The sequence below is a fragment of the Fringilla coelebs genome, assembly GCF_963513975.1.
Source record: "Fringilla coelebs genome assembly, chromosome: 34".
Lineage (NCBI taxonomy): Eukaryota > Metazoa > Chordata > Aves > Passeriformes > Fringillidae > Fringilla > Fringilla coelebs.
In genome coordinates this window covers 1076927-1100913 of record NC_140060.1, presented here as the reverse complement: position 1 = coordinate 1100913, position 23987 = coordinate 1076927, and the positions used below count along the sequence as shown (strand labels likewise).

General features: G+C 59.5%; 1 protein-coding gene across 1 annotated transcript; it reads left to right on the top strand.

The window, feature by feature from the left end:
• Positions 1-12155: 12155 nt before the first annotated feature.
• LOC311164675 (trypsin-like) lies at positions 12156-23067 on the top strand (the record flags this gene model as incomplete). Its single annotated transcript, XM_084224206.1, has 5 exons — positions 12156-12192; positions 17869-18034; positions 19380-19633; positions 21726-21865; positions 22906-23067. 5 exons carry the CDS (start codon positions 12156-12158, stop codon positions 23065-23067), a joined length of 759 nt encoding a protein of 252 aa, XP_084080332.1.
• Positions 23068-23987: the final 920 nt, after the last annotated feature.

Below are 23987 nucleotides of genomic sequence, written 5' to 3'. Positions count from 1 at the left end.
CCCCATTTTTCCCCATTTTTCCCCATTTTTTCCCATTTTTTCCTATTTTCTCACATTTTTTCCCGTTTCCTCACGTTTTCACCCCATTTTGCAGTTCCCGAGGAGGACGAGTCTCGGATCATCGGGGCCGGCCCTGCTCCGTGGCCCAGCGCCCCTTCCACCACATTTCCCCCATTTTTTCCCATTTTCCCCCCATATTTCCCCATTATTTCCCATTTTCTCACAGTTTTTTCCCGTTTTTTCCCGGTTTTTCCCATTTTCCCGGTTTTTCACCCCATTTTGCAGTTCCCGAGGAGGACGAGTCTCGGATCATCGGGGGCCGGCCCTGCTCCGTGGCCCAGCGCCCCTTCCACCACATTTCCCCCATTTTCCCCCATTTTTCCCCATTTTTCCCCATTTTTCCCCATTTTTCCCCATTTTTTCCCATTTTTTCCTATTTTCTCACATTTTTTCCCGTTTCCTCACGTTTTCACCCCATTTTGCAGTTCCCGAGCAGGACGAGTCTCGGATCATCGGGGGCCGGCCCTGCTCCGTGGCCCAGCGCCCCTTCCACCACATTTTCCCCATTTTTTCCCATTTTCCCCCCATATTTCCCCATTATTTCCCATTTTCTCACAGTTTTTTCCCATTTTCTCACACTTTTTCCCATTTTCCCGGTTTTTCACCCCAGTTCCCGAGGAGGACGAGTCTCGGATCATCGGGGCCGGCCCTGCTCCGTGGCCCAGCGCCCCTTCCACCACATTTACCCCATTTTTGCCCCATTTTCCCCCATTTTTTCCCCATATTTTCCCATTTTCTCACCGTTTTCTCACCGTTTTTTCCCATTTTCTCACATTTTTTCCCATTTTCCCGGTTTTTCCCCCCAGTTCCCGAGGAGGACGAGTCTCGGATCATCGGGGGCCGGCCCTGCTCTGTGGCCCAGCGCCCCTTCCACCACATTTCCCCCATTTTTTCCCATTTTCCCCCCATATTTCCCCATTATTTCCCATTTTCTCACCGTTTTTCCCATTTTTTCCCGTTTTCCCGGTTTTTCACCCCAGTTCCCGAGGAGGACGAGTCTCGGATCATCGGGGGCCGGCCCTGCTCCGTGGCCCAGCGCCCCTTCCAGGTGGCCCTGACCAAGCGGGGGCAGATCCTGTGCGGGGGGAGCCTGGTGGGGGCGCGCTGGGTGCTGACCGCCGCCCACTGCCGGCAGCCAATCAGGTGAGGGCACACCTGGGCACACCTGGGCACACCTGGGCATACCTGGGGGCACCTGGGATACACCTGGGACAGGTTACAGACACACCTGGGCACACCTGAGCACACCTGGGACAGGTTACAGACACACCTGGGGGTGCGCTGGGTGCTGACCGCCGCCCACTGCCGGCAGCCAATCAGGTGAGGGCACACCTGGGCACACCTGGGCACACCTGGGGGCACCTGGGCATACCTGGGCACACCTGGGAGCACCTGGGCACACCTGGGGGCACCTGGGCACACCTGGAGAGGTTACACACACACCTGGGGGCACCTAGGCACACCTGGAGAGGTTACACACACACCTGGGGGCACCTGGGCACACCTGGGCATACCTGGGACAGGTTACAGACACACCTGGGGGCACACTGGGTGCTGACAGCGGCGCACTGCTGGCAGCCAATCAGGTGAGGGCACACCTGGGCACACCTGGGCACACCTGGGCACACCTGGGATACACCTGGGATACACCTGGGACAGGTTACAGGCACACCTGGGCACACCTGGGCACACCTGGGACAGGTTACAGACACACCTGGGGGCGCGCTGGGTGCTGACCGCCGCCCACTGCCGGCAGCCAATCAGGTGAGGGCACACCTGGGCACACCTGGGCACACCTGGGCACACCTGGGATACACCTGGGACAGGTTACAGACACACCGAGGGGAGCGCTGGGTGCTGACGGCCGCCCACTGCCGGCAGCCAATCAGGTGAGGGCACACCTGGGCACACCTGGGCACACCTGGGACAGGTTACAGACACACCTGGGCACACCTGGGCACACCTGGGAGAGGTTACACATACACCTGGGGACACCTGGGCACACCTGGGATACACCTGGGTACACCTGGGCACACCTGGGGGCACCTGGGGGCACCTGGGGGCACCTGAGATACACCTGGGCACACCTGGGCACACCTAGGATACACCTGGGGGCACCTGGGCACACCTGGGCACACCTGGGACAGGTTACAGACACACCTGGGCACACCTGGGCACACCTGGGCACACCTGGGACAGGTTACAGACACACCGAGGGGAGCGCTGGGTGCTGACGGCGGCGCACTGCCGGCAGCCAATCAGGTGAGGGCACACCTGGGCACACCTGGGCACACCTGGGCATACCTGGGGGCACCGGGGATACACCTGGGACAGGTTACAGACACACCTGGGCACACCTGAGCACACCTGGGACAGGTTACAGACACACCTGGGCACACCTGGGGGCACCTGGGCATACCTGGGCACATCTGGAACAGGTTACAGACACACCTGGGCACACCTGGGGGCACCTGGGGGCATCTGGGGGCACCTGGGCACACCTGGGACACGTTACAGACACACCTGGGCACACCTGGGTGCACCTGGGCACACCTGGGCGCACCTGGGGGCACCTGGGACAGGTTACACACACACCTGGGCACACCTGGGACACGTTACAGACACACCTGGGGGTGCGCTGGGTGCTGACGGCCGCCCACTGCCGGCAGCCAATCAGGTGAGGGCACACCTGGGCACACCTGGGCACACCTGGGGGCACCTGGGATACACCTGGGCACACCTGGGGGCACCTGAGACACACATGGGCACACCTGGGCACACCTGGGACACGTTACAGACACACCTGGGCACACCTGGGCGCACCTGGGGGCACCTGGGACAGGTTACACACACACCTGGGCACACCTGGGATACACCTGGGCACACCTGTCTGGGTAGTAACACATGTCCCAGCTCCCCTGCAGCCATCTCACCTGTCCCATCTCACCTGTCCCATCTCACCTGGCCCATCTCACCTGTCTCACCTGGCCCATCTCACCTGTCCCTCTCACCTGTCCCATCTCACCTGTCCCATCTCACCTGTCCCATCTCACCTGTCTCAAGGTGTTTCATCTCACCTGTCCCTCTCACCTGTCCCATCTCACCTGTCCCTCTCACCTGTCCCATCTCACCTGTCTCACCTGTCCCTCTCACCTGTCCCATCTCACCTGTCCCATCTCACCTGTCCCATCTCACCTGTCCCTCTCACCTGTCCCTCTCACCTGTCCCTCTCACCTGTCTCACCTGGCAGGGAGCTGCAGGTGCTGATCGGCACCAACACCCTGCGGGCAGGTACGGGCCAGGTGTGCTCACCTGTCCCATCTCACCTGTCCCATCTCACCTGTCCCATCTCACCTGTCCCATCTCACCTGTCTCAAGGTGTCCCCTCTCACCTGTCCCATCTCATCTCACCTGTCCCATCTCATCTCACCTGTCCCATCTCATCTCACCTGTCCCTCTCACCTGTCCATAGAGCTCTGTCTCACCTGTCCCTCTCACCTGTCTCACCTGTCCCATCTCACCTGTCCCATCTCACCTGGCAGGGAGCTGCAGGTGCTGATCGGCACCAACACCCTGCAGGCAGGTACGGGCCAGGTGCGCTCACCTGTCCATCTCACCTGTCCCTCTCACCTGTCCCATCTCACCTGTCTCACCTGTCCCTCTCACCTGTCCATCTCACCTGTCCATCTCACCTCTCCCTCTCACCTGTCCCATCTCACCTGTCTCACCTGTCCCTCTCACCTGTCCATCTCACCTGTCCATCTCACCTCTCCCTCTCACCTGTCCCATCTCACCTGTCTCACCTCACAGGGAGCTGCAGGTGCTGATCGGCACCAACACCCTGCGGGCAGGTACGGGCCAGGTGCGCTCACCTGTCCCATCTCACCTGTCTCAAAATGTCCCCTCTCACCTGTCCCATCTCACCTGTCTCACCTGTCCATCTCACCTGACAGGGAGCTGCAGGTGCTGATCGGCACCAACACCCTGCGGGCAGGTACAGGCCAGGTGCGCTCACCTGTCCATCTCACCTGTCCATCTCACCTGTCCATCTCACCTCTCCCTCTCACCTGTCCCATCTCACCTGTCTCACCTGGCAGGGAGCTGCAGGTGCTGATCGGCACCAACACCCTGCGGGCAGGTACGGGCCAGGTGCGCTCACCTGTCCCCTCTCACCTGTCCCCTCTCACCTGTCCCAGTCTCACCTGTCCCTGTCTCACCTGTCCCATCTTACCTGTCCCATCTCACCTGTCCCTGTCTCACCTGTCCCATCTCACCTGTCCCATCTCACCTCACAGGGAGCTGCAGGTGCTGATCGGCACCAACACCCTGCGGGCAGGTACGGGCCAGGTGTGCTCACCTGTCCCATCTCACCTGTCTCACCTGTCCCTCTCACCTGTCCCATCTCACCTGTCCCAAGGTGTCCCATCTCACCTGTCTCACCTGGCAGGGAGCTGCAGGTGCTGATCGGCACCAACACCCTGCGGGCAGGTACGGGCCAGGTGCGCTCACCTGTCCATCTCACCTGTCCATCTCACCTGTCCCATCTCACCTGTCCCATCTCACCTCACAGGGAGCTGCAGGTGCTGGTCGGCACCAACACCCTGCGGGCAGGTACGGGCCAGGTGTGCTCACCTGTCCCATCTCACCTGTCCCATCTCACCTGTCTCACCTGTCCCATCTCACCTGTCCCATCTCACCTGTCCCAGTCTCACCTGTCCCATCTCATCTCACCTGTCTCAAGGTGTTTCATCTCACCTGTCCCATCTCACCTGTCCCATCTCACCTGTCCCATCTCACCTGTCCCTCTCACCTGTCCCATCTCACCTGTCCCATCTCACCCGTCCCATCTCACCTGTCTCACCTGTCTCACCTGTCTCACCTCACAGGGAGCTGCAGGTGCTGATCGGCACCAACACCCTGCGGGCAGGTACGGGCCAGGTGCGCCGCGTCTCGCGCCTCCAGGTGCACCCGGCCTACGACCCCCGGCGCAACGACAACGACTTCATGCTGCTGCACCTGGACGCACCTGTGCGCTTCGGGCCGCGCGTCAAGAAAATCCGCCTGGCCACCAGGTGTCCCCGGGCGGGGCAGAACTGCAGCATCAGCGGCTGGGGCACCACCAAGTCACCTGGAGGTACCTGTGCACACCTGGGGGGGTCAGGGGATACCTGGGAGGGCTCAGGTGAGGGCACAGGTGAGCTCCAGGTGTGCCCGGGCGGGGCAGAACTGCAGCGTCAGCGGCTGGGGCACCACCAAGTCACCTGGAGGTACCTGTGCACACCTGGGGGGGTCAGGGGATACCTGGGAGGGCTCAGGTGAGGGCACAGGTGAGCTCCAGGTGTGCCCGGGCGGGGCAGAACTGCAGCGTCAGCGGTTGGGGCACCACCAAGTCACCTGGAGGTACCTGGGCACACCTGGGCACACCTGGGCACAGGTCTGGGAGGGTGGGAGGGCTCAGATTAGGGCACAGGTGAGATCCAGGTGTGTCCCAGGTGTCCCCGGGCGGGGCACAGCTGCAGCGTCAGCGGCTGGGGCACCACCAAGTCACCTGGAGGTACCTGGGCACACCTGGGCACACCTGGGGGGGTCAGGGAGGGTCACAGGTGAGCTCCAGGTGAGCTCCAGGTGTGCTCCAGATGTGCCCCAGGTGTCCCCGGGCGGGGCAGAACTGCAGCGTCAGCGGCTGGGGCACCACCGAGTCACCTGGAGGTACCTGGGCACACCTGGGGGGGTCAGGGAGGGTCACAGGTGAGCTCCAGGTGTGCCCCAGGTGAGCTCCAGGTATGCCCCAGGTGTGCTCCAGGTGTGCCCGGGCGGGGCAGAACTGCAGCGTCAGCGGCTGGGGCACCACCGAGTCACCTGGAGGTACCTGGGCACACCTGGGGGGGTCAGGGATACCTGGGAGGGCTCAGGTGAGGGCACAGGTGAGCTCCAGGTGTGCCCCAGGTGTGTCCCAGGTGAGCTCCAGGTGTGCCTGGGCAGGGCAGAACTGCAGCGTCAGCGGCTGGGGCACCACCAAGTCACCTGGGCACACCTGGGCACACCTGGAAAGGCCCAGGAAGGTTTCGGGTTCCACCAAGGGTGGGAATGGCCCCAAAATGGGGCAAATCCGGGGAATTTTGGGTTCCTCTGACCCAAAAATGGGAAATTTTGGGGCTTTTTCTCTCACCTGTCTCACCTGTGCTCACCTGGATGGGCCCAGGAAGGTTTTGGGTTCCAGAATGGGGCAAATCCGGGGGATTTGGGGTTCCACTGACCAAAAATGGGGATTTAAAAAAAATTTCTCACCTGTGCTCACCTGTCCCTCACCTGTCCCTCACCTGTGCTCACCTGTGCTCACCTGTGCTCACCTGGACTGTTTTGGGTTCCACCAAGGGTTGGGAATGGCCCCAAAATGGGGCAAATCCAGGGAATTTTGGGGTTCTGCTGACCAGAAATGGGAAATTTGGGGTTGTTTCTCTCACCTGTGCTCACCTGTCTCACCTGTGCTCACCTGTGCTCACCTGGACTGTTTTGGGTTCCACCAAGGGTTGGGAATGGCACCAAAATGGGGCAAATCCAGGGGAAATTTGGGTTCCTCTGACCAAAAATGGGGATTTTGGGTTTTTTCATCCTCTCACCTGTGCCTCACCTGTCTCACCTGTGCAGGTGCTCTGGGGTCCGACCATCACCTTTGGGGGTTGGGAATGGCCCCAAAATGGGGCAAATCCGGGGGATTTTGGGTTCCTGCTGACCAAAAATGGGGATTTTGGGTTTTTTCATCCTCTCACCTGTCTCACCTGTGCTCACCTGTCTCACCTGTGCAGCCAAGCTGCCGCGGGACCTGCAGTGCGCGCAGGTGCAGACCTTCGGGCCCGAGCAGTGCGCCCGCGCCTACGGCAGCGCCGTCACCCGCAACATGTTCTGCGCAGGTGTGCCCCAGGGCGGCGTCGACTCCTGCCAGGTGAGTCCAGGTGTGCCCCAGGTGGGCTCAGGTGTGTCCCAGGTGTGTGCCAGGTGTGCCCCAGGGCGGCGTCGACTCCTGCCAGGTGAGTCCAGGTGGGCCCCAGGTGTGTGCCCCAGGTGTGTGTCAGGTGTGTGTCAGGTGTGTGCCAGGTGTGCCCCAGGGCGGCGTCGACTCCTGCCAGGTGTGCGCCAGGCGTGCCAGGTGTGCCCCAGGTGTGCCAGGTGTGCCCCAGGTGTGTGCCCAGGTGTGTGCCAGGTGTGTGCCAGGTGTGTGCCCCAGATGTGTGCCCCAGGGCGGCGTTGACTCCTGCCAGGTGAGTCCAGGTGTGCCCCAGGTGTGTGCAGGTGTGTGCCTGAGTGCCAGGTGTATCCCAGGTGTATCTCACCTGTCCCAGGTGTATCTTAGGTGTATCCCAGTTGTATCCCAGGTGTATCTCACCTGTCCTAGGTGTGTCTCACCTGTCTGTCTCACCTGTTTCAGGGTGACTCAGGTGGTCCGCTGGTCTGCGGGGGGTACCTGCAGGGCGTGGTCTCCTGGGGCCTGGTGTATCCCAGGTGTATCTCACCTGTCCCAGGTGTATCCCAGGTGTATCCCAGGTGTATCCCAGGTGTCTCACCTGTCCCAGGTGTATCCCAGGTGTATCCCAGGTGTCTCACCTGTCTCTCACTCACCTGTTTCAGGGTGACTCAGGTGGGCCGCTGGTCTGCGGGGGGTACCTGCAGGGCGTGGTCTCCTGGGGCCTGGCCGTGTGCTCACCTGTCCCAGGTGTATCCCAGGTGTATCCCAGGTGTATCCCAGGTGTATCCCAGGTGTATCCCAGGTGTCTCACCTGTCTCTCACTCACCTGTTTCAGGGTGACTCAGGTGGGCCGCTGGTCTGCGGGGGGTACCTGCAGGGCGTGGTCTCCTGGGGCCTGGCCGTGTGCTCACCTGTCCCAGGTGTATCCCAGGTGTATCCCAGGTGTATCCCAGGTGTATCCCAGGTGTATCCCAGGTGTCTCACCTGTCTCTCACTCACCTGTTTCAGGGTGACTCAGGTGGGCCGCTGGTCTGCGGGGGGTACCTGCAGGGCGTGGTCTCCTGGGGCCTGGCCGTGTGCTCACCTGTCCCAGGTGTATCCCAGGTGTATCCCAGGTGTATCCCAGGTGTATCCCAGGTGTCTCACCTGTCTGTCTCACCTGTTTCAGGGTGACTCAGGTGGGCCGCTGGTCTGCGGGGGGTACCTGCAGGGCGTGGTCTCCTGGGGCCTGGCCCTGTGCTCACCTGTCCCAGGTGTATCCCAGGTGTATCCCAGGTGTATCCCAGGTGTATCTTACCTGTCCCAGGTGTCTCACCTGTCTCACCTGTGTCTCACCTGTTTCAGGGTGACTCAGGTGGGCCGCTGGTCTGCGGGGGGTACCTGCAGGGCGTGGTCTCCTGGGGTCTGGCCGTGTGCTCACCTGTCCCAGGTGTATTTACCTGTCCCAGGTGTCTCACCTGTCTGTCTCACCTGTTTCAGGGTGACTCAGGTGGGCCGCTGGTCTGCGGGGGGTACCTGCAGGGCGTGGTCTCCTGGGGCCTGGCCCTGTGCTCACCTGTCCCAGGTGTATCCCAGGTGTATCTCACCTGTCCCAGGTGTATCCCAGGTGTATCCCAGGTGTCTCACCTGTGTCTCACCTGTTTCAGGGTGACTCAGGTGGGCCGCTGGTCTGCGGGGGGTACCTGCAGGGCGTGGTCTCCTGGGGCCTGGCTGTCTGTGGCCAGCGTGGGAACCCCGGCGTGTACAGCAACGTCTGCCGGGCCACGCCCTGGATCCGCCGCGTCATCGGCAGCGGCCAATAGCGAACGAGAGTGACCGCGAGCGACCAATGGCGACAGAGAGTGACCAGGAGTGACCAATGGCGACCGAGAGTGACCACGAGTGACCAATGGTGACCAGGAGTGACCAGCAGTGACCACGAGTGACCAATAGCGACCACAAGTGACCAATGGTGACCCCGAGTGACCAACGGTGACCAACGGTGACCAATGGCGACCACGAGTGACCAATGGCGACCACCAGTGACCAGGAGTGACCACGAGTGACCAGCAGTGACCACGAGTGACCAATGGCGACCCCGAGTGACCGCGAGTGACCAACGGTGACCAATGGCGACCGCGAGTGAGCAATAGTGACGGCGAGTGACCAGCAGTGACCACGAGTGACCAATAGCGACCACAAGTGACCAATGGCGACCACGAGTGACCACGAGTGACCAATGGCGACCACGAGTGACCAGGAGTGACCAGCAGTGACCAAGAGTGACCAATAGCAACCACGAGTGACCACGAGTGACCACAAGTCACCGGGAGTGACCACGAGTGACCAATGGCGACCACAAGTGACCAGCAGTGACCAGCAGTGACCACAAGTGACCAATAGCGACCATGAGTGACCAGCGGTGACCACCAGTGACCAATAGCAACCAGGAGTGACCAATGGTGACTGGGAGTGACCATGAGTGACCACAAGTGACCAATAGCGACCACCGGTGACCAGCAGTGACCAGGAATGACCAGCAGTGACCACCAGTGACCAATAGCGACCGCCAGTGACCAGCAGTGACCAGCAGTGACCAACAGCGACCACCAGTGACCAACAGCAACCAGTGACCAGTGGCCACCAGTGGCCACCAGTGACCAGCAGTGACCAGCAGTGACCAACAGCAACTGGGAGTGACCAACAGCGGCCAATAATGACCAGCGACCAGTGACCAGCAGTGACCACCAGTGACCAGCAGTGACCAACAACAACCAGTGACCAGTGACCAGCAGTGACCAACTGTGAGCATTGACCAGGAGTGACCAGTACCACCAGTGACCACCAGTGACCAGAGGCCATCAGAAACCTCAAGTGACCACCAGTGACCACCAATGACCACCAATGACCACCAGTGACCACCAATGACCACCAATGACCACCAGTGACCAGCAGTGACCAGCAGTGACCAGCAGTGACCAACAGTGACCAGCAGTGACCACCAGTGACCAACAACAACCAGTGACCAGTGACCACCAGTGACCACCAGTGACCACCAATGACCAGCAGTGACCATCAGTGACCACCAGTGACCACCAGTGACCACCAGTGACCACCAGTGACCAGAGGCCATCAGAAACCTCAAGTGACCAGCAGTGACCACCAATGACCACCAGTGACCACCAGTGACCACCAGTGACCACCAATGACCACCAGTGACCACCAATGACCACCAGTGACCACCAGTGACCAGAGGCCATCAGAAACCTCAAGTGACCAGCAGTGACCAGTGACCACCAGTGACCACCAGTGACCAGCAGTGACCACCAGTGACCACCAATGACCACCAGTGACCACCAGTGACCAGAGGCCATCAGAAACCTCAAGTGACCAGCAGTGACCAGTGACCACCGTGGACCAGCAGTGACCAGCAGTGACCAGCAGTGACCACCAGTGACCAGCAATGACCAGTGACCAGTAGTGACCAGCAGTGACCACGAGTGACCAGCAGTGACCAGCAGTGACCAGCAGTGACCAGAAGTGACCAGTAGTGACCGGGGATTTGGGGGGAAATAAAGAAAAATGGAAAAAACCCTGAGAGATGTGAACTGGGATGGACTGGGATGGACTGGGAGGGACTGGGGGGAACTGGGAGGGAACTGGGAGGGACTGGGGGGGACTGGGAGGGAACTGGGAGGGACTTGGGGGGAACTGGGAGGGACTGGGAGGGACTGGGAGGGAACTGAGAGGAACTGGGAGGGAATTGGGTTAAACTGGGATGGACTGGGAGGGGACTGGGATAAACTGGGAAGGACTGGGATGGACTGGGAGGGGACTGGGATGGACTGGGAGGGGACTGGGAGGGACTGGGAGGGACTGGGAGGAAACTGGGGTGACTTTAAAGAGCGCGGGAAAGCCGCCGCAGGGCATGACGGGAATTGTAGTCCAGGGAATAACTGGTCTCAATGTGGCGCGGGGCACGATGGGAGTTGTAGTCCCGGAAGTGGCTGCTCAGCGCCCCCTCTCGGTCACCGCCGGGCACTGGTTTGAACTGGGATGAACTGGGAGGGACTGGGAGGGCACTGGGAGGGCACTAGGATGAACTGGGAGGCACAGGGATGGACTAGGATGGACTGGGACGTACTGGGAGAGAACTGGGACCACACTGGGATGAACTGGGAGGCACTGGGAGGGTACTGGGATGAACTGGGAGGGACTGGGGAGAAACTGGGAGCACTGGGCTGTACTGGGAAGGGCGCTTTGAGGCACTGGGATGAACTGGGCTGAACTGGGCGGAACTGGGAGGAACTGGGAAGGGCACTGGGCTAAACTGGAAAGGGCACTTTGGGGCAGTGGGAGGGACTGGGATGAACTGGGAGGGACTGGGAGGGAACTGGGACAAACTGGGCTGAACTGGGATGGGCACTTAGGGAGGGAGTGGGCTGAACTGGGAGTTACTGGGATTGAACTGGGCTGAACTGGGAGTTACTGGGATTGAACTGGGCTGAACTGGGAGGGATCGGAAAAGGGACTGGGCTGAACTGGGCTGAACTGGGAGGAACTGGGATGGGCATTTAGGGGCCCTGGGCTGAACTGGGAGGGACTGGATTTAACTGGGAGGGACTGGAAAAGGGACTGGGCTGAACTGGGCTGAACTGGGAGGGACTGGATTTAACTGGGAGGGACTGGGATGGGCACTGGGCTGAACTGGGAGGAACTGGGAGGAACTGGATTTAACTGGGAGGGACTGGGAAAGGAACTGGGCTGAACTGGGAGGGACTGGATTTAACTGGGAGGGACTGGGATGGGCACTGGGCTGAACTGGGAGGAACTGGGAGGAACTGGATTTAACTGGGAGGGACTGGGAAAGGAACTGGGCTGAACTGGGAGGGACTGGATTTAACTGGGAGGGAACTGGGATGGGCACTGGGCTGAACTGGGCTAAACTGGGAGGAACTGGGATGGGCACTCAGGGGCCCTAGGGAGGCACTGGGCTGAACTGGGAGGAACTGGGAGGGACTGGATTTAACTGGGAGGGAACTGGGATGGGCACTGGGCTGAACTGGGATGGGCACTGAGCTGAACTGGTTTGAACTGGTCTGAACTGGGATTTAAAGGCCGCGGCTCCTTCCTCCCCCTCCTCCTCCTCCCGATGGAGCGGCTGCTGCCGCTGCTGCTGCTGGCCACTGGTTTGTACTGGTTTATACTGGTTTGGACTGGGATGGACTGGGGGGGCACTGGGAGGGGGCTGCTGGCCACTGGTTTGTACTGGTTTATACTGGTTTGGACTGGGAGGGGGCTGGGGGTACTGGCAAGGGGCTGCTGCTGCTGCTGCCAGCCACTGGTTTGTACTGGTTTATACTGGTTTGGACTGGGATGGGCACTGGGAGGGACTGGGGGGCACTGGGAAGCTGCTGCTGGCCACTGGTTTGTACTGGTTTATACTGGTTTGGACTGGGATGGACTGGGGGGGCACTGGGAAGGGGCTGCTGGCCACTGGTTTGTACTGGTTTATACTGGTTTGGACTGGGATGGACTGGGGGGGCACTGGGAAGGGGCTGCTGGCCACTGGTTTGTACTGGTTTATACTGGTTTGGACTGGGATGGGCACTGGGAGGGACTGGGGGGCACTGGGAAGCTGCTGCCAGCCACTGGTTTGTACTGGTTTATACTGGTTTGTACTGGTTTGGGCTGGGGGGGCACTGGGAAGGGGCTGCTGGCCACTGGTTTGTACTGGTTTATACTGGTTTGGACTGGGAGGGGGCTGGGGGTACTGGCAAGGGGCTGCTGCTGCTGCTGGCCACTGGTTTGTACTGGTTTATACTGGTTTGGACTGGGATGGGCACTGGGAGGGACTGGGGGGCACTGGGAAGCTGCTGCCAGCCACTGGTTTGTACTGGTTTATACTGGTTTGGGCTGGGGGGGCACTGGGAAGGGGCTGCTGCTGCTGCTGGCCACTGGTTTGTACTGGTTTATACTGGTTTGGACTGGGATGGACTGGGGGGCACTGGGAAGCTGCTGCTGGCCACTGGTTTGTACTGGTTTATACTGGTTTGGACTGGGATGGGCACTGGGGGGGACTGGGGGGCACTGGGAAGCTGCTGCTGGCCACTGGTTTGTACTGGTTTATACTGGTTTGGACTGGGAGGGGGCTGGGGGTACTGGGAAGCTGCTGCCAGCCACTGGTTTGTACTGGTTTATACTGGTTTGGACTGGGAGGGGGCTGGGGGGCACTGGGAAGGGGCTGCTGGCCACTGGTTTGTACTGGTTTGTACTGGTTTGTACTGGGAGGGGGCTGGGGGGTACTGGGAAGGGGCTGCTGCTGCCGCTGCCAGCCACTGGTTTGTACTGGTTTATACTGGTTTGGACTGGGATGGGCACTGGGAGGGACTGGGGGGCACTGGGAAGGGGCTGCTGGCCACTGCTTTGTACTGGTTTATACTGGTTTGGACTGGGATGGGCTGGGGGTACTGGGAAGGGGCTGCTGCTGCTGCTGGCCACTGGTTTGTACTGGTTTGTACTGGTTTGTACTGGGATGGGCACTGGGAGGGACTGGGGGGCACTGGGAAGCTGCTGCCAGCCACTGGTTTGTACTGGTTTATACTGGTTTGGACTGGGAGGGGGCTGGGGGTACTGGGAGGGGGCTGCTGGCCACTGGTTTGTACTGGTTTATACTGGTTTGTACTGGGAGGCACTGGGAGGGGGCTGCTGGCCACTGGTTTGTACTGGTTTATACTGGTTTGGACTGGTTTGGACTGGTTTGGACTGGAGGGGCACTGGGAAGGGGCTGCTGCTGCTGCTGGCCACTGGTTTGGACTGGTTTGTACTGGTTTATACTGGTTTGGACTGGGGGGGCACTGGGAGGGGGCTGCTGCTGGCCACTGGTTTGTACTGGTTTATACTGGTTTGGGCTGGGGGGCACTGGGAGCAAACTGGGGAGCACTGGGAACTGCTGGTTTGGACTGGGAGGGACTGGGGGGCACTGGTTTGTACTGGGAGGCACTGGTTTGGACTGGGAGGGACTGGTTTGGACTGGGGGGCACTGGGGGGCACTAGTTTATACTGGTTTGTACTGGTTTATACTGGTTTATACTGCTGGTTTGTACTGGGGAGCACTGGGAGTGAAGTGGGAATGAACTGGGATGAACTGGGAGCTGCTGGTTTGTACTGGGAGGGACTGGGGGGCACTGGGAGGGACTGGGAGTGAACTGGGATGAACTGGGAGCTGCTGGTTTGTACTGAGAGGGACTGGGGGGCACTGGGAGTGAACTGGGATGAACTGGAATGAACTGGGAGTGAACTGGGGGCACTGGGATGAACTGGGAGCACTGGGAGGACACTGGGCCATACTGGGAGGGAGCCAGAGGTGAACTGGGGACACTGGGAGGGAACTGGGAGGAACTGGGAGGGACTGGGAGGGACTGGGATGAGTGGGAGGCAATCGACAGGGTGAACTGGTTTGTACTGGGAGGGTGAACTGGGGGCACTGGGAGGGACTGGGAGGAAACTGGGATGAACTGTGAGTGACTGGGAGGGAGTGGGCTGGACTGGGATGAACTGGGATGAACTGGGATGGACTGGGAGGGAACTGGGAGGGAGTGGGTGGGAAGTGAGAGGTCACTGGGAGCACTGGGAGGGACTGGGAGGGACTGGGATGAACTGGGATGAACTGGGATGAACTGGGATGGACTGGGAGGAACTGGGATGGACTGGGAGGGACTGGGAGGGAACTGGGATGGACTGGGAGCAACTGGGAAGGAACTGGGATGAACTGGGATGGACTGGGATGAACTGGGAGGGAACTGGGATGGACTGGGAGGGAACTGGGATGAACTGGGATGGACTGGGAGGGAACTGGGATGGACTGGGATGGACTGGGAGGGAACTGGGATGAACTGGGATGGACTGGGAAGGAACTGGGAGAGACTGGGATGAACTGGGATGGACTGGGAGGGACTGGGAGGGAACTGGGATGGACTGGGATGAACTGGGATGGACTGGGAGGGAACTGGGATGAACTGGGAGGGACTGGGAGGGAACTGGGATGAACTGGGATGAACTGGGATGGACTGGGAGGGAACTGGGATGGACTGGGAGGGACTGGGATGAACTGGGATGGACTGGGAGGGACTGGGAGGGAACTGGGATGGACTGGGAGGGACTGGGAGGGACTGGGAGGGAACTGGGATGGACTGGGAGGGACTGGGAGGGACTGGGAGGGAACTGGGATGGACTGGGATGAACTGGGATGGACTGGGAGGGAACTGGGATGAACTGGGAGGGACTGGGAGGGAACTGGGATGGACTGGGATGAACTGGGATGGACTGGGAGGGAACTGGGATGAACTGGGATGGACTGGGAGGGACTGGGATTAACTGGGATGAACTGGGAGCCCACCAGTCCAAACTGGTCCATAGTGCTCCAGACTGGTTTATACTGGTTTTAACTGGTTTGTACTGGTTTTAAATCGTTTGTACTGGTCCACAGTGGTCTATACAGGTTCTAACTGGTCTGTACTGGTTTATACTGGTTCTAACTGGTCTGTGCTGGTTTATACTGGTTCTAACTGGTCTGTACTGGTTTATACTGGTCCTAACTGGTCTGTACTGGTTTATACTGGTTCTAACTGGTCTGTACTGGTTTATACTGGTCCTAACTGGTCTGTACTGGTTTATACTGGCCCATACTGGTCAGCAGCAGCCATGGGTGCTGATGAGGACTGGGTACTGGGATACCACCAGTCCAAACTGGTCTGTACTGGTTTTAACTGGTTTCCACTGGTTTTAACTGGTTTTTACTGGTTCTGACTGGTCCGTACTGGTTCTAACTGGTCCATACTGGTTTATACTGGTCCATACTGGTCTGCGGCACCCACGGGGGTGGAGGAGAACTGGGGAGGCACTTTGGGGGTACTGGGATGAACTGGGCTGAACTGGGAGACCACCAGTCCAAACTGGTCCATACTAGTCCAAACTGGTTTTTACTGGTTTCTACTGGTTCTAACTAGTCCGTACTGGTTTTTACTGGTCCGTACTGGTTCCAACTGGTCCGTACTGGTTCTAACTGCTCCATACTGGTTTTTACTGGTTTCTACTGGTTCTAACTGGTCCGTACTGGTTCTAACTGGTTTCTACTGGTTTCTACTGGTTCTAACTGGTCGGTACTGGTCCTAACTGGTCCGTACTGGTTCTAACTGGTTTTTACTGGTTTCTACTGGTTCTAACTGGTCCATACTGTTTCTAACTGGCCCATACTGGTTCTAACTGGTCCATACTGGTTCTAACTGGTTTCTACTGGTTTCTACCGGTTCTAACTGGTCCGTACTGGTTCTAACTGGTCCATAGTCGTTTTTACTGGTTTCTACTGCTTCTAACTGGTCCGTACTGGTTCTAACTGGTTCTGACTGGTCCATACTGGTTTTTACTGGTTTCTAATGGTTCTAACTGGTCCGCACTGGTTCTAACTGGTTTCTACTGGTTCTAACTGGTTTCTACTGGTTTTAACTGGTCCATACTGGTTTTTACTGGTTTCTACTGGTTCTAACTGGTCCGTACTGGTTCTAACTGGTCCATACTGGTTTTTACTGGTTTCTAATGGTTCTAACTGGTCCGTACTGGTTCTAACTGGTTTCTACTGGTTTCTACTGGTTCTAACTGGTCCGTACTGGTTCTAACTTGTCCGTACTGGTTCTAACTGGTCCATACTGGTTCTAACTGGTTTCTACTGGTTTCTACTAGTTCTAACTGGTCCGTACTGGTTCTAACTGGTCCATACTGGTTTCTACTGGTTTCTACTAGTTCTAACTGGTCCGTACTGGTTCTAACTGGTCCGTACTGGTTCTAACTGGTTTCTACTGGTTTCTACCGGTTCTAACTGGTCCATACTGGTTCTAACTGGTTTCTACTGGTTTCTACCGGTTCTAACTGGTCCATACTGGTTCTAACTGGTCCGTACTGGTTCTAACTGGTTTTTACTGGTTTCTACTGGTTTCTAATGGTTCTAACTGGTCCATACTGGTTTTTACTGGTTTCTACTGGTTCTAACTGGTCTGTACTGTTTTTTACTGGTTTCTACTGGTTCTAACTGGTCTGTACTGGTTCTAACTGGTCCATACTGGTTTTTACTGGTTTCTAATGGTTCTAACTAGTCCATACTAGTTCTAACGGGTTTTTACTGGTTTCTACCGGTTCTAACTGGTCCGTACTGGTTCTAACTGGTTTCTACTGGTTTCTAATGGTTCTAACTGGTCTGTACTGGTTCTAACTGGTCCATACTGGTTTTTACTGGTTTCTAATGGTTCTAAGTGGTCCGTACTGTTTCTAACTAGTCCATACTAGTTCTAACAGGTTTTTACTGGTTTCTACTGGTTCTAACTGGTCCGTACTGGTTCTAACTGGTTTCTACTGGTTTCTACCGGTTCTAACTGGTTCATACTGGTTCTAACTGGTCTGTACTGGTTCTAACTGGTTTCTACTGGTTTCTACTGGTTCTAACTGGTCTGTACTGGTCCGTAATGGTCCATACTGGTTCTAACTGGTCCATACTGGTTCTAACTGGTTCATACTGGTTCTAACTGGTCCGTACTGGTCCGTACTGGTTCTAACTGGTCCATACTGGTTCTAACTGGTCCGCACTGGTTCTAACTGGTCCGTACTGGTCCGTACTGGTTCTAACTGGTCCGTGCTGGTCCGTACTGGTTCTAACTGGTCCGTGCTGGTCCATACTGGTTCTAACTGGTCCGTACTGGTTTTTACTGGTTTCTAATGGTTCTAACTGGTCCATACTGGTTTTTACTGGTTTCTAATGGTTCTAACTGGTCCGTACTGGTCCGTACTGGTTCTAACTGGTCCGTACTGGTCCGCAGCGGCCGCGGGGGCGGACGAGAACCGCATCGTGGGCGGGTCCAGGTGCGAGCGGCGGCGCCACCCGTACCAGGTGCTGCTGCTGCAGCCGGGGGGCGCCATCCACTGCGGGGGGGTCCTGATCGGCCGCAGCTGGGTCCTGACCGCCGCCCACTGCCACACCGACAGGTGAGACACACCTGGGCACACCTGGGCACACACCTGGGTACACCTGGGCACACCTGGGCACAGCTGGGCACACCTGGGTACAGCTGGGATACACCTGAGCGGGATAAAACCACACCTGGGCACATCTGGGATACACCTGGGTAAAGCTGGGCACACCTGGGATACACCTGGGCACACCTGGGCACAGCTGGGTACACCTGGGCACACCTGGGCACACTGGGGATACACCTGGGCACACCTGGGATACACCTGGGCACACCTGGGATACACCTGGGATACAACTGGGTAAAGCTAGGCACACCTGGGATACACCTGGGCACACCTGGGATACACCTGGGATACACCTGGGCACACCTGGGTACAGCTGGGATACACCTGGGCACACCTGGGTACAGCTGGGATACACCTGGGCACACCTGTGCCCCCTGGGCACACCTGGGCACACACCTGGGCACAACTGGGATACACTTGGGTACATGTGGGCTCACCTGGGATACACCTGGGCACAGCTGGGCACGCCTGAGGGGGATAAAAACACACCTGGGCACACCTGAGGGCGATAAAAACACACCTGGGCACACCTGAGTGCGATAAAAACACACCTGGGCACACCTGGGCACACCTGAGGGGGATAAAAACACACCTGGGCACACCTCAGATACAGCTGGGATACACCTGGGGACAGCTGGGTACACCTGGGGACATCTCAGAAACACCTGGACACACCTGGGCACACAGCTGGGCACACCTGGATGCACCTGAGGGGGATGGAAACACACCTGGGCACACCAAGCCTCACCTGTCCCATTATAAACCCCCATTTACCTGTCCCAGGTGAGCTCACCTGTGCTCACCTGTCCATCCACAGCCCCCTAGGCCAGCACAGCCTGAAAGGGGCGGGGCTGAGCCTCACCTGTCCCCCCCAACCACAGTTTTACCTGTCCCAGGTGTATTTACCTGTCCCAGGTGAGCTCACCTGTGCTCACCTGTGCTCACCTTTACCTGTCCAGCCCCCTGCGGGTCCTGCTGGGCGAGCACAGCCCAAAGGGACTCACCTGTCCCCCCCAACCCCAGTTTTACCTGTCCCAGGTGTATTTACCTGTCCCAGGTGTATTTACCTGTCCCAGGTGAGCTCACCTGTGCTCACCTGCGCTCACCTGTGCTCACCTTTACCTGTCCAGCCCCCTGCAGGTCCTGCTGGGTGAGCACAGCCCAAAGGGACCTCACCTGTCCCTCACCTGTCTCATTATAAACCCCATTCACCTGTCCCAGGTGTATTTACCTGTCCCAGGTGAGCTCACCTGTGTTCACCTGTGCTCACCTGTGCTCACCTTTACCTGTCCAGCCCCCTGCGGGTCCTGCTGGGCGAGCACAACCTGAAGGAGCGCGATGGGGCGGAGCAATGCCTCACCTGGGCGCGCGCCTTCGTGCACCCGCGTTACCAGCCTGGCCGCCATGACAGTGACGTCATGCTGCTGCGCCTGAGTAGCCCCGCCCACCTGAGCCCCAGAGTGCGCCCCGTGCCGCTGCCTCGCAGGTGTCCCCAGGTAGGGGACAGGTGTGTGGTGTCCGGATGGGGCAGCACCCGCAGCCCGCAAGGTGAGACACACCTGGGGGGCAGGTGAGGGGGTGGGGACACACCTGGGGGGCAGGTGAGGGGGTGGGGGGAAAAGGTGAGGGGGTGGGGACACACCTGGGGGGACAGGTGAGGGGGTGGGGGGAAAGGTGAGAGGGTGGGGACACAGCTGGGGGACAGGTGAGGGGGTGGGGGGGAAAGGTGAGGGGGTGGGGGCACACCTGGGGGGCAGGTGAGGGGGTGGGTGGGGAAGGTGAGAGGGTGGGGACACACCTGGGGGACAGGTGAGGGGGTGGGGGGAAAAGTGAGGGGGTGGGGACAGACCTGGGGGACAGGTGAGGGGATGGGGGGGAAAGGTGAGAGGGTGGGGACACAGCTGTGTGACAGGTGAGGGGGTGTTGGGGACAGACCTGGGGGACAGGTGAGGGGGTGGGGGGGAAAGGTGAAGGGGTGGGGACACACCTGGGGGACAGGTGAGGGGGTGTTGGGGACAGACCTGGGGGACAGGTGAGGGGGTGGGGACATACCTGGGGGGCAGGTGAGGGGGTGGGGACACACCTGTGTGACAGATGAGGGGATGGGAATACACATGGGGGGCAGGTGAGGGGGTGGTGGGACACACCTGGGGGCAGGTGAGGGGGTGGGGACACACCTGGGGGACAGGTGAGGGGGTGGTGGGACACCTGGGCGCAGGTGAGGGGGTGGGGGGGAAAGGTGACGGGGTGGGGACACACCTGGGGGGCAGGTGAGGGGGTAGTGGGACACACCTGAGGGCAGGTGAGGGGGTGGTGGGACATACCTGGGGGGCAGGTGAGGGCGTGGGGACACACACCTGGATGACTCACCTGTCCCATCCATCCCCACCTGTCCCATCCGTTCCTCACACCTGTCCCACCTGTTCTACCTGTCCCCATCCATCCATCCATCCATCCATCCATCCATCCATCCATCCATCCATCCATCCATCCATCACCTGTGCCTTACCTGCCTCAACACCTGACCTTACCTGTCCCACCTGTCCCATCCATCCCTCACCTGTGTCACACCTGTCCCACCCATCCCTCACCTGTGTCACACCTGTCCCATCCATCCCCACCTGTCCCATCCATCCTCACCTGTCCCATCCATCCTCACCTGTCCCACCCATCCCTCACCTGTGTCACACCTGTCCCACCCATCCCTCACCTGTGTCACACCTGTCCCATCCATCCTCACCTGTCCGCACCTTTGTCACACCTGTCCCATCCATCCCTCACCTGTCCCACACCTGTCCCATCCATCCTCACCTGTCCCATCCATCCCCACCTGTCTCATCCATCCCTCACCTGTCCCATTCATCCCCACCTGTCCCACCTGTCCCATACCTGTCCTCACCTGTCCCCCACCTGTCCCATCCATCCCCACCTGTCCCATCCATCCCCACCTGTCCCATCCATCCCCACCTGTCCCCCACCTGTCCCACCCATCCCTCACCTGTGTCACACCTGTCCCACCCATCCCTCACCTGTGTCACACCTGTCCCATCCATCCCCACCTGTCCCACCCATCCCTCACCTGTGTCACACCTGTCCCATCCCTCCCCACCTGTCCCATCCATCCTCACCTGTCCTCACCTGTGTCACACCTGTCCCATCCATCCCCACCTGTCCCACCCATCCCTCACCTGTGTCACACCTGTCCCATCCATCCCCACCTGTCCCATCCATCCTCACCTGTCCTCACCTTTGTCACACCTGTCCCACCCATCCCTCACCTGTATCACACCTGTCCCATTCATCCCTCACCTGTCCCATCCATCCCCACCTGTCCTCACCTTTGTCACACCTGTCCCATCCATCCCTCACCTGTGTCACACCTGTCCCACCCATCCCTCACCTGTGTCACACCTGTCCCACCCATCCCTCACCTGTCCCCCACCTGTCCCATCCATCCCCACCTGTCCCATCCACCCCACCTGTCCTCACCTGTCCCCGGCTGCTCTCACCTGTCCCCCACCTGTCCCACCCATCCCTCACCTGTGTCACACCTGTCCCACCCATCCCTCACCTGTCCCCCATCTGTCCCATCCATCCCCACCTGTCCTCACCTGTCCCCGGCTGCTCTCACCTGCGCCAGGTGCGTTCCCGGACGTGCTGCAGTGTGGGGAGGTGTTCACCTGGTCCAACGCCGCCTGCGCTCACCTGTACCCAGGTGCCATCACTCCCAACATGCTTTGCGCCGGCGGCCGCGCCGGTGACAGCACCGACTCCTGCCAGGTGCGGCCAGGTGTGGGGAAGGGCACACCTGAGAGGGTGGGGGAGGGGTCAGGTGTGTGGGGGAGACTCACCTGTATGGGGGGGACACACCTAGGGGGACTCACCTGTGTGGGGGGGAATGGGAGTGGGAAATGTCTGGGGAGCACCTGGGGGGACTCACCTGTATTGGGGGAAATGGGTGGGACACACCTGGGGAACACCTGTGGGGACTCACCTGTGTGGGGGGGAATGGGAGTGGGAAATGTCTGGGGAGCACCTGGGGGGACTCACCTGTGTGAGGGGGACTCACCTGTATGGGGGGAATGGGGTGGGACACACCTGGGGAGCACCTGGGGGGACTCACCTGTGTGAGGGGGACTCACCTGTGTGAGGGGGATTCACCTGTATGGGGGGAAATGGTTGGGAAACACCTGGGGAACACCTGGGGGACTCACCTGTGTGCGGGGACTCACCTGTATGGGGGGAATGGGAATGGGAAACACCTGGGGAGCACCTGTGGGGACTCACCTGTGTGTGGGGACTCACCTGTATGGGGGGAAATGGTTGGGAAACACCTGGGGAACACCTGGGGGACTCACCTGTATGGGGGAATGGGAATGGGAAATACCTGGGGAGCACCTGTGGGGACTCACCTGTGTGAGGGGACTCACCTGTATGGGGGGAATGGGAAACACCTGGGGAGCACCTGTGGGGACTCACCTGTGTGAGGGGGACTCACCTGTATGGGGAGAATGGGAGTGGGAAATACCTGGGGAGCACCTGTGGGGACTCACCTGTGTGTGGGGGACTCACCTGTATGGGAGGGAATGGGAGTGAGACTCACCTGTATGGGGAGAATGGGAGTGGGAAATACCTGGGGAGCACCTGGGGGGACTCACCTGTATGGGAGGGAATAGGTGGGAGACACCTGGGGGGACTCACCTATCTCACCTGTCCCATCTGTCCCACCTATCTCACCTGTCTCACCTGTCCCATCTGTCCCACCTGTCTCACCTGTCCCACCTGTCTCACCTGTCTCTCACCTGTCTCACCTGTCCCAGGGTGACTCCGGGGGCCCGCTGGTGTGCGAGGGGTACCTGCAGGGCGTGGTCTCCTGGGGGCTGCAGGTGTGCGGCCAGCAGGGCAAGCCAGGTGTGTACAGCCGGGTCTGCGCCTTCACCACCTGGATCCGCCGCACCATCCGCGCCAACGGCGGAGACTGAGACACCTGGGCGCACCTGAGATACCTGCGTGCACCTGGGGGGCGCCTGGATGCACCTGGGGGGCTCCCTGACCTGCCCTGTAACACCTGGGAGGCTTCTTGGCCTCACCTGTGACACCTGAGAGACTCCTTGTAACACCTGGGGGGTCACCTGGGGCTCACCTGGAGCACCTGGGGGGTACCTGGAGCATCTGGGGGGCACCTGAGGGGCTCCTTGGCCTCACCTATAACACCTGAGTGGCTCCTTTTAACACCTGAGTGTTTTTTTGACTTCATCTGTAAAACCTGAGGGGCTCCACGTAATACCTGGGGGGCACCTGGATGTCACCTGGACCGTCTAGGTGACACCAGAATGTCACCTGACACACCAGAGCACACCTGGAGCGCACCTGGGGGGGGTCCTTGTAATACCTGGGGGGCACCTGGATGTGACCTGGAGCACCTGAGCACACCTGGAGCACACCTGGGGGGCTCCTTGTAATACATGGGGGCACCTGAATGTCACCTGGAGCACCTGAGCACACCTGGAGCACACCTGGGGGGCTCCTTGTAATACATGGGGGCACCTGAATGTCACCTGGAGCACCTGAGCACACCTGGAGCACACCTGGGGGGCTCCTTGTAATACCTGGGGGGCACCTGGATGTCACCTGGAGCACCTGGGGGCACCTGGATGTCACCTGGCACACCAGAGCCCACCTAGAGCACACCTGGAGGGCTCCTTGTAATACCTGGAGGGCACCTGGATGTCACCTGGACCGTCTAGGTGACACCAGAATGTCACCTGGCACCCCAGAGCACACCTGAGGGGCTCCATGTAATACCTGGGGGTCACCTGGATGTGACCTGGACCATCTAGGGGACACCTGGATGTCACCTGGCACACCAGAGCACACCTGGAGCACACCTGGGGGGCTCCTT